At 42.9% G+C, this 12,198-nt stretch overlaps 2 protein-coding genes across 2 annotated transcripts in view; both read right to left on the bottom strand.

Moving 5' to 3' along the window:
- The window catches only part of LOC108791783 (olfactory receptor 4Q3-like), a 4,762-nt gene extending 2,960 nt beyond the window's left edge, over positions 1 to 1,802 (bottom strand). Inside the window, exon 1 of the mRNA XM_018562354.1 lies at positions 1,783 to 1,802. Coding sequence (XP_018417856.1) covers positions 1,783 to 1,802 — 20 coding nt within the window. The remainder of the gene's footprint in view (positions 1 to 1,782) is intronic.
- A 5,780-nt stretch (positions 1,803 to 7,582) lies between these two features.
- LOC108791784 (olfactory receptor 4Q3-like) lies at positions 7,583 to 8,521 on the bottom strand. The gene has a single exon (XM_018562356.1). It carries the CDS (start codon positions 8,519 to 8,521, stop codon positions 7,583 to 7,585), a length of 939 nt encoding a protein of 312 aa, XP_018417858.1.
- Between the last annotated feature and the right edge of the window lie 3,677 nt (positions 8,522 to 12,198).

Below are 12,198 nucleotides of genomic sequence, written 5' to 3'. Positions count from 1 at the left end.
GGGGGGGGGGGGCGGCCCACAAGACTTTTTTTTATCTTCTCTGCACGTTTCGTGGTGCTCCACCACTTCTGCAGAGAAGGCTACAGTCTTGTGAAAGAACAACATAGTATTTCATTTTCAATCTATTAAAAAACCATTTCATAATATTGTAATATTGTAAATATTTACTAGTGGTCTCCACCAGGACCACGTGCAACATAGTAACAATGTACAACTGGAAGACAGTTGTCACATGATAAGTCCTCATTCACAGAGATGGCAAAGGGGCAGTGAAAACAGGAGGTTGATCCACAGCATATCACATTTGGCAGGTTGTTCTACTTGCCAAATGCGTCCATTGTAGCCAATGAGACCGTGCTGCAACCACGTACTGTATGCGGTTGCAGCACGATATTGCAATGCAAAATTCCTATTGGGATCAAAAAAATAAAACAGACATTCAGTAGGTGGCAGTAACACCCCTAAATGCCTGTAAACTGGCTATCAACTGCCCTCTGGCCACTTTTCAAAGGGCGGTAAAAGTCCAACACGTGTAAATGCAGCCTAACCAAAGGTCTAAACAATGATAATTATGGCAGGGACACCAGGTAATAGTTTAATTAAAGCTGCAGATTTAAAATGATTAAAGCACCTTTTAAAATTACATCAACACATTACAGCTTATACGAGTTTTTACAAACATGATTTAGGGCCCATGCCTTACTCTCACTGTTAAGTGAGAGATTATCACACCATACCGTGCAACGCACCGGCCTTAAAAGTGCAGGAGGTTCATTGCCATTCATCTGAATGGCACCCCAAACGCACCTCCCACCTGCAATTTTCTCGATTGGAACCGTGAAATGCATCGCACCAGTGTGAATGGGCCTTAACACTGTAACAAAAAATAAACGCTCGTAGCTGGTGTTTTTCCATTGACCTTTTACCATAGACTTTAAATGTTTACTACAAAAGCAAAAACAATATATACAATAAACAGCAATATTATAGACTCGACACGTTAATTATATATAGCTTTTATATGTCTGTATGAAAAAACATTACAGTTCAATTTTGCATTTGTAATATAATTCTCCATTACCCGAATATTAAAAATGGAACAATTTCTGTGGGTAGAAGGAGGTTCAGCTCATGTTGAAGCAATGGACGGTTACACAATGACTTCCTTGTAATTCTGGAAATAATAGAATTGAAATATCTGAGACAGAATTGAGCTTCTGAAGAGTCAAAGTCTCTTAATTCTTTTACAATTTATTTTCTTTTCACAACAAGACTTTAAGCTTGGGAGATATTCCCTGCAGTGTTATTTCCCAGGCAAGTCCTTCCTTGTGGATCCACGGTCGTTTTCACCACCTCCCAAAGGTAACGCAATTAATTTTTCATCATACAGACAGATCCCGTGTGTTTTTATCGTGTTCTTCGGGAAAAGTAAGAAAAATATTCAGGTGCGATGTGATGGCACAAGAAACCGATCCCAGCAAAGAAACCTATGCCGCTGAATTTTAAAGTCAAACCCCAGCTGTTTTTTTAAAGGTTTGCTTAGTAGTTAGCTATGGTTGCAATACTCACCTCCTCTCTGGTGCTGTCCCCCGCAGTACCTCTTCTCTGTCACAAGATGTACTCAGTCTTCTGGGTTGAATGATGCAGTGTGTCTTTCAACTTGAAAGACTGAAGACATACTGTGAGGGCTGGTTGTCACGGACCTGCTGCCCTGAAATGTCGTTATCATAACGACGTGGATTCTCATTGTGATGTTGCAGAGTTCGGCACTGACATCACCACATCAGTACTGCTCTCTGCATCATTGCAGACCTCCCACTACTGGGGAAAGTTTCAAAGAAAAATAAGACTCCAGGATTTTGGCAGACAGTCATTATTGCATACTGTAGAAATAATCTGCAAGATGCAGGCAACCATCCACTTCAGTACAAGTAACAAGTGACCTATCAAGGAGCAATGGGGGCCCCACAACATCACACTAATTTAACCTTAAGGCCATAAATGTAAACTCTTCTCAGGGCGTTACAGTAAATACATCACTCCAATTCTACATTTCTTAGGTCTCATTCCATTACACATCCCAAAAATAAGGGATTTAATCTTTATTTTAGGATAGGTGTAGCACTGCAAATCATTCCTTTATGCCCCTTGGCCAACTGTACCCCCAGAACTGCATGTTTATTGCACAGATAAAACCTAATAATATAGAGCTCCTTGTAGCCTACCTCTGATTAATCAGTGTGGATATACTTCCCCATTGTTCCCCAAGCCATAGTTTCCATGCACTCCACTGATGATGACCAACACATCTGGGACGGCTGTGTGCAGGTTGGAAAAATGTCTCTAAAATATTAAGTATCTGTGCTATAAACCTGCGGTTCTGAATGTACAGTTAGCCAAAGGAGTGAACGGGCCAAAAGGCATAAAGGAATGATTTGTAAGTCCAGTATCATAAGATAACTTCCTCATTCCTCTCTCCTTCTCTCACCCTGCACCACCTCAGTCCTCTCTCCTCCTGTCACTTTGCACTTATTCTCCTTCAACTGACACCAAGGATGGGACACTATTCTTACTCTCACTGACCATAGGCACTGGGTTATTTTTTTTTACTTGCAATGACCAAAAAGCCATGACGTGCGGTACCTCTGGTTCCGGGTGAGGCATTCCCCAGCCTCGCCCCCAGCACGTTCTGCCCCGCCCTCACCGGCCAAAGCCCCTCCCCGTCAGCTGAAACCTCACCCGCTGCCGGCCGAAGCCCCGCCCCCAACTCAGGTCCCAAAGCTAGCGTGAAGGAGGAAGGGAGGAGACAGGGCGGAGACTCCCTGTCCCTCACTTGCTCATCACTGCTGAGGCATCAAGATTGATGGCCTCAGTAGTTTTTTTCTTCTTTTTTGATTGGACAGCCTGGACCAATGACGCTTTGCCATTGGTCCAAGCCATCCACCGAGCTCACGCCCAGAGTAGAGGCTGCGACAGCTCTTGCCTCAATAGTTATGTTACACAAGCAGTGGGGAATCCCGTTGCTGTGTAACCTTACTACCTGTCAAAAGCCTCCCCCTGTAATTAACAGGCAGCGCTCCGTCCATGACAGGTTACACAGCGGGGAGGCTTTCCTTGCTCTGTAACCTGTTAGATGCCGATCTGAATGGAGAAAAAGCTGTCAGCTTCCGACTTGAAGCTGACAGCTTTTCCCTCCATAATACTAGGTGAGGCTCTGCCTCACCTGCCTCCTCTGACCGTACGTCCCTGCAACAACCTTAGGGCTTATCCAAGGGTATTTTCTACCTGCTTTGGCCAAGTCTGAAGGACATTGAGCTAGACCTTTTTTGAAAGTGGCAACTTTTAGTCTGCTGGAGTTTCTGCCATCATCAAAGATGACAGCACCAACACCATTCTTTTGGATGTCTACAGGTACAGGTGTTTTAAAAGTAAATAACATTCCTAAAATGCATTACATATAATCTTATCTGAAATCTTATAGGAAAATGTTTGTTAAAATTATTGGTCTGGCGACAGGGTCTCTTTAAAGTACTGCTATTCCTTTGTATAAATAACCTTATATGTGTCTCCCATTAGCTGTTATATGAAAAATCAGATGCAGCGTGGTCCCAGTCATCTGCTGTCATCTGCCATCAACTGCCTTCCCATTCAACTTTATGGCACATGTACTTGTGACTGCACACTGAAGCAGAGGCCCCAGGAGAACAATAAAAAGGAACACACTGCCTAGTACAGCAGGAAGTTGAGATGATACCACATCTAAAGTCTGATTTTTGGTATAATAGCTAAGGGGGGTGGGTAACACATACAGGGTTTTTATACAAAGATTCAGTCATACTTTAACCAGTTGACATCCGCGGTGTTAAACCCCCTTCCCATCCAGGCCATTTTTCAGTTTCAGCGCTGCGGTACTTTAACTGACATTTATTCCGTCATGCAGCGCTGTACTGAAATTAATTTTATACCCTTTTTTGGGGACAGATAGAGCTTTCTTTTGGTGGTATTTATTCACCACTGGGGGTTTTATTTTTTTACTATATTAAGGAAAAATTACCAAAATGTAAAAAAAAAAAACAGTTTCCCCTATATTAAATGATAAAACATTTATTATTACCCAATTTTTTGGTAAAATATAAAAGATGGGGTCACGTCGGGTAAAAAGACACTAAACATGTCAAGCCTTAAAATTGCGTGCGCGCGCAAAACCTCAAAAAACGATAATACCCAAAATTGGCCATAGGCGACGCTTTAAAAGCTGTTACCGCTCATCAGTTTAGTGTTATCAGTGATTGATGGCCCTAAAATGATTGCTCCCACTGCGACGTTCGCGGCGATATGTAACATGTGTAGCGCAATTGTAATTTTTGCGCGCTGGGGCACCGGACGCGTATTTACGTTTATAGGCGCGTAAACGTGGGGGTGGGGGAGTTAAACATTTTGGGGGGGTTTTTTCCCCTTTTTTAATATATGACTTTTATTTTATTTTACTTTTTTATGTGTTACTTTTATTTGTTTTAATTTATATTTATTTTTTTGCACTTATTGTTATTGCTATTATATAGGGGGATAACAATCCCCCTATATAATAGCAAAGGCACACTGACAAGTCCTCTTTATGGAGATATTAGGGGTCTCTAGGACCCCTAATATCAGCTGTGGACCCCAAAAGAAGCTGATGAAGCAGAGATCTGCTTTATCAGCTTCTTCTCTCTGGCAATAGCAGCCAGATGACTGACAGGTGAATGCGGAAGTGATGTAATACACATCACTTCTGCATTCACAGCCCGGACGGAGATCAGCAAGGAGCTGATCTCCCGTCCTCCTCCTCCTGACGCCCTCGGAGCCGGTCCCGGGATCCAAGATGGGGCAGTGGATCCCGGGAATCAAGGTGAGGGGTCAGGGGGGGGGTGAAAAAACCGGAAGCGCCGACCGCGCGCATGGGCTGCCGCGAACGAGCACATATAGGCGATCGCCGGGCTATGGACCCGCTGATCGCCTATATGTGAAACACCCGGTACCGGGTGTTCGCATTGGACGGGTCTTTTCTGCCTGTGCGTGCCCGCTAGGGGGCGCGCGCGAGCAGAAAAAAATTGCCGTCTGGAGACGGCAACCCGCAGATGCTGCAGTGCCATCCGTCCGTTTTTTTACTACGGGCGGACGACAAGAGGTTAAAGTACCATAGTTTTTTCTATAAGGAACCCTATATGGGTTGCCCCATTCCCCTTCAGCCTACTGTATGTATGCCCCCACATAGAGCTTAAGGCAGCACAGAAGCAATTACCACTGCTCTTCCTCCCCCACACTGGGCAGTGTTTGCATTCATCTTTCAGAGACACCTTTGCTATTCAGATCTATAGAAATGTGTTACATTTTAGTCAAATAGAATTTTGGCAATTTCTCCATATCTAGTATACACCATCAGCTTCATACTGAATGGTGGAGGCTTTTCTCTAACAGGGAAGGAGCAGCAGAGTTTTGTAGCTTCTATAAGTAATAAAGGACTAGAAATGTACTAGAAAAATCATATTGCATTTTAACCTCAAGCTGTAATGTCAATGTAGTTCTTTCAGTGTTGGATAACGAATACATTTACAGTACTGTACAAAATGTTTATGAACATGTAAAAAATTATTATACAGTGGACATGCTTTTAAAAATAATATAATTAATATTTTTTATTTAACAATTTACAATCTGCAATATGCATAAAAAAATACATTAAATCAATATTTGGTTGGACCTCCCTATGCCTTTAAACCAACATCAATTCTGCTAGGTACACTTGCACACAGTACATAAGTTGGTTGTTTTAAACATCTAAAATAACTAACCACAGTTCCTCCGTGGATTTAGGCTGTCTCAGTTGTTTCTGTCTCTTTGTGTAACCCAGATAGACTGAACAATGTAGAGATCAGCGCTCTGTGGGCTCCATACCATCTATTCCAGGACTCGTTAATTTTCTTTTCATTGAATATAGTTCTTTATGACTTGTATGCCTGGGGACATTATCCTGCTGCAGAATGAATTTGGAACCAATCAGGCACTGCCCTGATGGTACTGCATGATTATTAAGTATCTGCCTGTACTTTTCAGCTTTGAGGAGACCCCTTAATTCTGACAAAATCCCCAACTCCATTGGAAGAAATGCAGCCACAAACCTGGATGGAACCTCCAGCATGCTTCGCTGTTGCTTGCAGACACTCATACTTGTCTACAGCAAACAAACTGACTTTTGTTACAGCCGAAAAAAATTAATTTGAAGACATCAGTCCAGAACATTTGCTGCCATTTTTCTGCACACCATTTCCTGTGTCTTCTTGAGTCCCTTGGCCATGAGTAGCTTTTTAGCCGCAAGTCTTCCATGAAGACCACTCCTGAAGAGACCTCACCAGTGTCTTTCATCTGCTGCAAGTCTTCTTGGATGACCACTGTGTTTTTGGTCCTCATCGTTGGCTGTATCTTTGTGCTTCTGCCGAAGAGTCTGGAAGACACATCTGAAAATACCTGTCTTCCTTGAAATTTCTACCTGTGACCGACCTTGCTGATGCGGTAAAACCACCCTGTGTCTTCTTGATGTGCTTTGTCTTGCCATTGTGTAAGATCTTTGACCTTGAGCCGTCTTCAATGGCCTCAACTTTTTAGCAGAGTACGGCTTTTCCTTGCTCAGTTTAATTGCTCCTATACAGCTGATTCATCTGATTTAATGATTGTAATTTAACTTACATGCTATCTTGTTGATTATTAGCAGCCATTTACCATAACTGGTTAACCATACAATGGACCACATGCCTGCAAAAGCCTTAACTGTGTGCAAGTGTACCTTCTTGAAGGGTTCCTTGTATATTTATCTCCTACCTTAGCCTACAACACTGGCAATAAACCTCCTAGTCATTAGCCAAGTTGTAATAAATATTCAGAACTCATAACATTGTTTCTTCTTACTCTATCTACACCTAGGGTTGCCACCTGTCCAGGATTCACCCGGACAGTCTGGGTTTCGAATGCTGTGTTCGGGTTTCATGGCAGCAGAAACCCAGACACAAGATTTCAGGCAGACGGGGGCAACCAAAATTAAGATAGGGGCTACTGGCCCCCCACTGAAAATAGTCTCAACTGTGATTATTTACATATGAATGGGTGGCGCTATTTACATATAAATACGCCGCGACTCATTCTCCCAAAAAAAAATGGCTGCGCATCACTAGAGTGTTCGGGTTTCGCTTGAAGAAAAGGTGGCAACCCTATCTACACCCCAGCAACAGGCAGAAGCAAACAATATTCTATGTTTAGTGGTAGCCCAATGAATGCAGAAAATGTAAACATGTTAAAGTGCAGGATGCCAACCACAGCTGCGTCATTAAATTTACCTAATAAATTACAAAGAGCCACCAACTCAAAAGGTTGCTACATATTTATTTGTATAACAAAAAGGATGTGAACATATAGTAAAAAAATAAATACAGCACTGTATATGCTAAGCAAAAAACCCTAGCTAATATACAGTGCTAATACACAGTAGATCTCTGTATGACAGATTTTAATAAATGATAAATAGCATGCAACATAAATTCAATGCTTCAGTTTATTTTTCTTTTCTAAGTAATTTCTTGCCCAAAAATGATTTGATGGCAGACTTTACTTCTTTATTTCTTAATGTGTAAATAATTGGGTTTAGTAGGGGTGTTATGACTGTATAGAATACGGACACCATTTTATCTACTGCATACGATACAGAGGGTCTTAAATATATAAAGACGGAAGGCCCAAAGAAAAGCGTAACAACAGTGAGGTGTGCGGCACAAGTCGAAAAGGCTTTCCCTAGGCCCTCTTCAGAGCGGGTTTTCAGTATGGTGTTAATGATGCCCATATAAGACATAAGCAACACAAGGAAGCACAGTACAGAAATCAGGCCACTGTTGGCCACAAATACTATTTCAATTATGAAAATATCTGAACAGGCCAGCACAGACAAAGGGTGGATGTCACAGAAGAAATGGTCTATTTGGTTTGGTCCACAAAACTTCAGTTGACAGGTCATGATGATCTGAATTATGGAATGTATAAAACTGGTGGCCCAACAAACAAAATCCAGCCAATGACAGACAGTCTTGTTCATAATACTGGAATACCGTAAGGGGTAGCAGATAGCAACGTAGCGGTCATAGCTCATGACCGTAAGGAGGATGCTCTCTGTTCCTGCAAAGAAGTGTAGAAAAAACAGCTGGGTGATGCAGGAATTGGAGGAGATTGTGTTGGTTTTGGACAGGAAGTCAGCTAAAATTTTGGGAATGGTCACTGTAGCATAGCACAAGTCTACGAAGGATAACCTGCTTAGAAAATAGTACATGGCTGAATGGAGACGAGCCTCAAAATGGACTGTTACTACGATCAACAGGTTCCCAAGTAATATGAGAATGTAGATGATGAGAAGGAGAAGAAACAGGGCTATGCTGAGCGTGGGGAAACTGGCCAATCCCAAGAGGGTGAACTCTAGGACTTTGTGCTGGTTGGTGGAATTCATTTTTCCCTTTTCTATTATTTCTAGGAACAAGAAAATAGATTAGACTAGATTCATTTAAGCTAGAAAATACAAAAATAAAGGTAAACCCATGCAAGATATTGCTTGCTTTAATTAAAAACCACAGAGTGAGAATTCCTAGTGGCACTAAGGAGGGCTAAATCATCCAGTTTTTAGTGGGAGATGCTCTGGTCACCATCACTCTGGTCACCGTAGCAGCTTTTTAATGTTCCAACTTTTCTCCACTCCATCAACAACAAAATATTTTTTTTTTTAACTGCTTGTGTATCTGTTAGAGAGATAACATCCCATTTAGTTCCCCAGTGACAAGTTTTGGCTGTAACTGGGCTTTAAACGTAAAGTGAACCTTGCCCCTTAGTAACAAGTACCCCCTTGCTCAGCTATAAAAGGCTTGGTAAAAGTGCAAAAAAAATAAATAAACCCTGTGATGGTAAAAAAGTTAAACAATATATACTTTCCCAGGCTTCCTCCCATGGTTCCTAGGCGAGGGTGGCTTAATTACATAGTTACATAGTATTTGAGGCTGAATAAAGACACAGATCCATCAAGTATAGACACAAAACACTTCCCAGACTCATCCATGCCAGGTGATCTGAGACCACACCCCTATAAATCCAATTTACAAAAAGTCACAACCAAGGTTGTATTGGGGTTTTAAAGAGGCATCAGATAGGTATAAATTCATATAAAGTTTATTACCAATCATTAAAAAATTCCATGATTGAAAATTTTTACAAAAAGTAGTAACATGCATGATTCCTGAATTCCTAAATTCTTGCCTAATTATCACAGTTCTTCTATTATACATGTAGTATTTCATCCAGTTGTGGCAGTGCGTCACACTGCCATGCAAGATGCTGGCAGCGCAGACACCCAGGACTCTCAGCCAGAGGGGCTGAGTGGTTCCAGGAGGCAAGTTCTTGCACTGGGAAAGAGCTGACTTTGCAGCTCTTCCCAGGATTTCTGGATTTGGCATGGGATCCTGGAACTGGGAGATTTCTAAGAGAATTGGGAGGGATGAAATCTCCATTCCTGGGTCCATTGTTTAATAGTGGCCAACACCTAATGATTGCACACCTGTGCATCTTTGCCAAAACAGCACTGACTAGGGATGTACCAATATCGATATGGCGATACCAGTATTGGTATCGTTGCCGATACTAGGCATTTTCATGAGTACTCTACAAAAAAAAAATGCCCCAATAAAGCTAGTAATGGCACTTTACTGTTTTAATTATTTCGGCTGCCGTAAGGTCGCGCACTTGCTGGAGACTTCGTTTCTAATTATTCGAGTTTCGCCTGTATACCTCCTCCTTCCTGCCGCCCACACAGTACTGGTGACACATGCCACTTGCATAGTACTGGTGACATCCGCTGCCCGCACAGCCATGGGGAGACCCGCACGCAGCCCTGGAGAGGCTTTAGCTTAATATTGTTCTGCATTGCTATATAATGTGTTGCTGAAACTTGTAGTCCCTCTACAGCCTGGAGCTAATGGCAGAACTACCCGGGTGGTAGCGTTTGCAGCTGCGACTGGGCCTTGGCTCTCCACCACTGTCCCAAAATCGACTTGGTTTAACCACTCTGTAGAGGTATCCATGACAAGCAGAATCTGTAGAGGTAACCATAAAAAATACAGTACAAACTACAGTGTAGACAAGCTGCGGTGCGGTGTGAAGTGGAAAGTTGCAATGTTTTCACTTTGCATCGCTACGCCTGTAGTGTGTCACAGCCTTTAATCCGATCTTCTTCTTTCTCGTCGTTTTCAGCTGTCCCTCCAGCGCTGCTGCGGGTCTCCGATCCAGCGCTGACTCCTCTGTTCTTGCTGGCACTTCCTGTCCCACGGTGTCTGCATGCGGGTGCAGGCGACCATAGACTTACCTTACCTCTCCTCGTCTCCCGGCCAAAAATCCGAACTGCGCATGCAGTCCTTTGCGGCCGCCCAAGATTTTTCAGATTTTCAGAGGGGAGCGTGCGGCGAAGACACTGGTAAGCTTTAACCTTTTCTAAAGCGTTTTTTAAAATTTTTTTATTTGATGTTTTTGCATATATCTACTGTTTGCTAGCAATAGATATATGCAAAAAAAGCTGAGGGTTTAATAACCCTTTAAATAAGAAATGTTTTTCCATTGACCTTTTACTGTCGACTTTAATGGTAAAAGAATGTTCACTACAAAAGCAAACACTACATATAAAATAAACAGTAACAATATAAAACGGCACGTTACTTATATATAGCTTTTATATCCCTGAAATGTTGTGCTTGTACAATATTTCTCTATTACCCGAATATTAGAATGAAACAATGTCTGTGGGTAGAAGGAGGTTCAGCTCATGTTGAAGCAATGGGCACAATGACTTCCTTATGGCTCTGGAAATAATAGTGTTGAAATATCTGAGATGGAATTCAGCTTCTGAAGAGGCCGATTCTCCTGATTCTTTCACAATTTATATTCTTTTCACAATAACACCTTCAGCTTGGGAGATGTTCCCTGCAGTGTTATTTCCCAGACAAGTCCTTCCTTGCGGATCCACGGTTGTTTTCACCACCTCCCAAAAGTGACCCAATTAATTGTCTATCATACAGACAGATCCCGTGTGTTTTTATCTTGTTCTTCAGGGCAAGTGAATGAAATATTCAGGTGCGGCGTGATGATACAAGAGGTAGATTGCAGCAAAAAAAACCTCTGAATCTTACATTTTAAAGGTTGACCTATAAGTTAAAACAGAAGCTATGGGTGCAATACTTACCTCCTCTCCAGCGCTGTCCCCCGCAGTACCTCTTCTCTGCCACAAGATGTACTCAGTCTTCTGGGTTGGATGATGCCCAGTGTTTTTCAGCTAGAAAGACTGAGCACCTACTGTGAGTTCAGGACATCATGGTGTCGTGAGGGGGCATCATCATGGTGCCCTGCTTTCCTGTTGCAATGTTGCAGAGACCGCCACTGACATCACCACATCGGCACTGCTCTCTGCATTATAGAAGACCTCCCAATACTGGGAAAATATTTAAAGAGAAAAAAGACTCAGTGAGGGGAATTTATGAAAACTGGAGCAGAAGAATCTGGAGCAGTTGCCTATGGCAACCAATCAGCTTCTCTCTTTAGTTTGTTCAGTTAAGGTTTGAAAATGAAAGGTGGATGCTGATTGGTTGCCATGGGCAACTGCTCAAGATTCTGTCTGCTCCAGCTTCGATAAATTCCCCTCAGTGTGTCTACTGAAGGTCTAAAGACATCTACAAAGGAAAGTGTGACATAAAAAAAGCATAAAATTTATCATGGTGGAAGGGGGGCCTCAAGGGGCAGAGGGGGTCCCTTGGGGTGGTGCCTGCGGCCCAGACTTGAGCTTTAAGTGTAGTGAACAATTAAAGGAGAACTATGAGGTGAGTGCTTTTCACTCACCTCATAGTTCCAGCCAACCTGTAACAATGAGACTGTCACAGGTCGGCTCAGTAGATCGGGAGGTGAGCGAACACATACCGGGTTCGCTCGCCTCTCGATCCTGTCACGGCTCTCTGCCGTGACAGAGGGAGGGGCTGGATTCCCCTCTCCCCGCTCCGATCTGCCAGCGCTGACTGGCGGAACGGACGGGGGAGGGGGCGGGTACAGCTGGCTCTGCCTCTAGATAGGCAGAGCCAGCTGTCACTCACGCAGCTGGGC

The sequence above is a fragment of the Nanorana parkeri genome, unplaced genomic scaffold (genome assembly GCF_000935625.1).
Source record: "Nanorana parkeri isolate BGI_ZX_2015 unplaced genomic scaffold, ASM93562v1 scaffold573, whole genome shotgun sequence".
NCBI classification, from domain to species: domain Eukaryota; kingdom Metazoa; phylum Chordata; class Amphibia; order Anura; family Dicroglossidae; genus Nanorana; species Nanorana parkeri.
The sequence above is the reverse complement of the archived record's forward strand: the minus strand, read 5'-3'. Positions and strand labels throughout refer to the sequence as shown.

What these genes read in the sequence shown, in the direction of transcription:
- LOC108791784 (XM_018562356.1), bottom strand. Translation starts at nt 8,521, where the DNA reads ATGAATTCCACCAACCAGCACAAAGTCCTAGAGTTCACCCTCTTGGGA.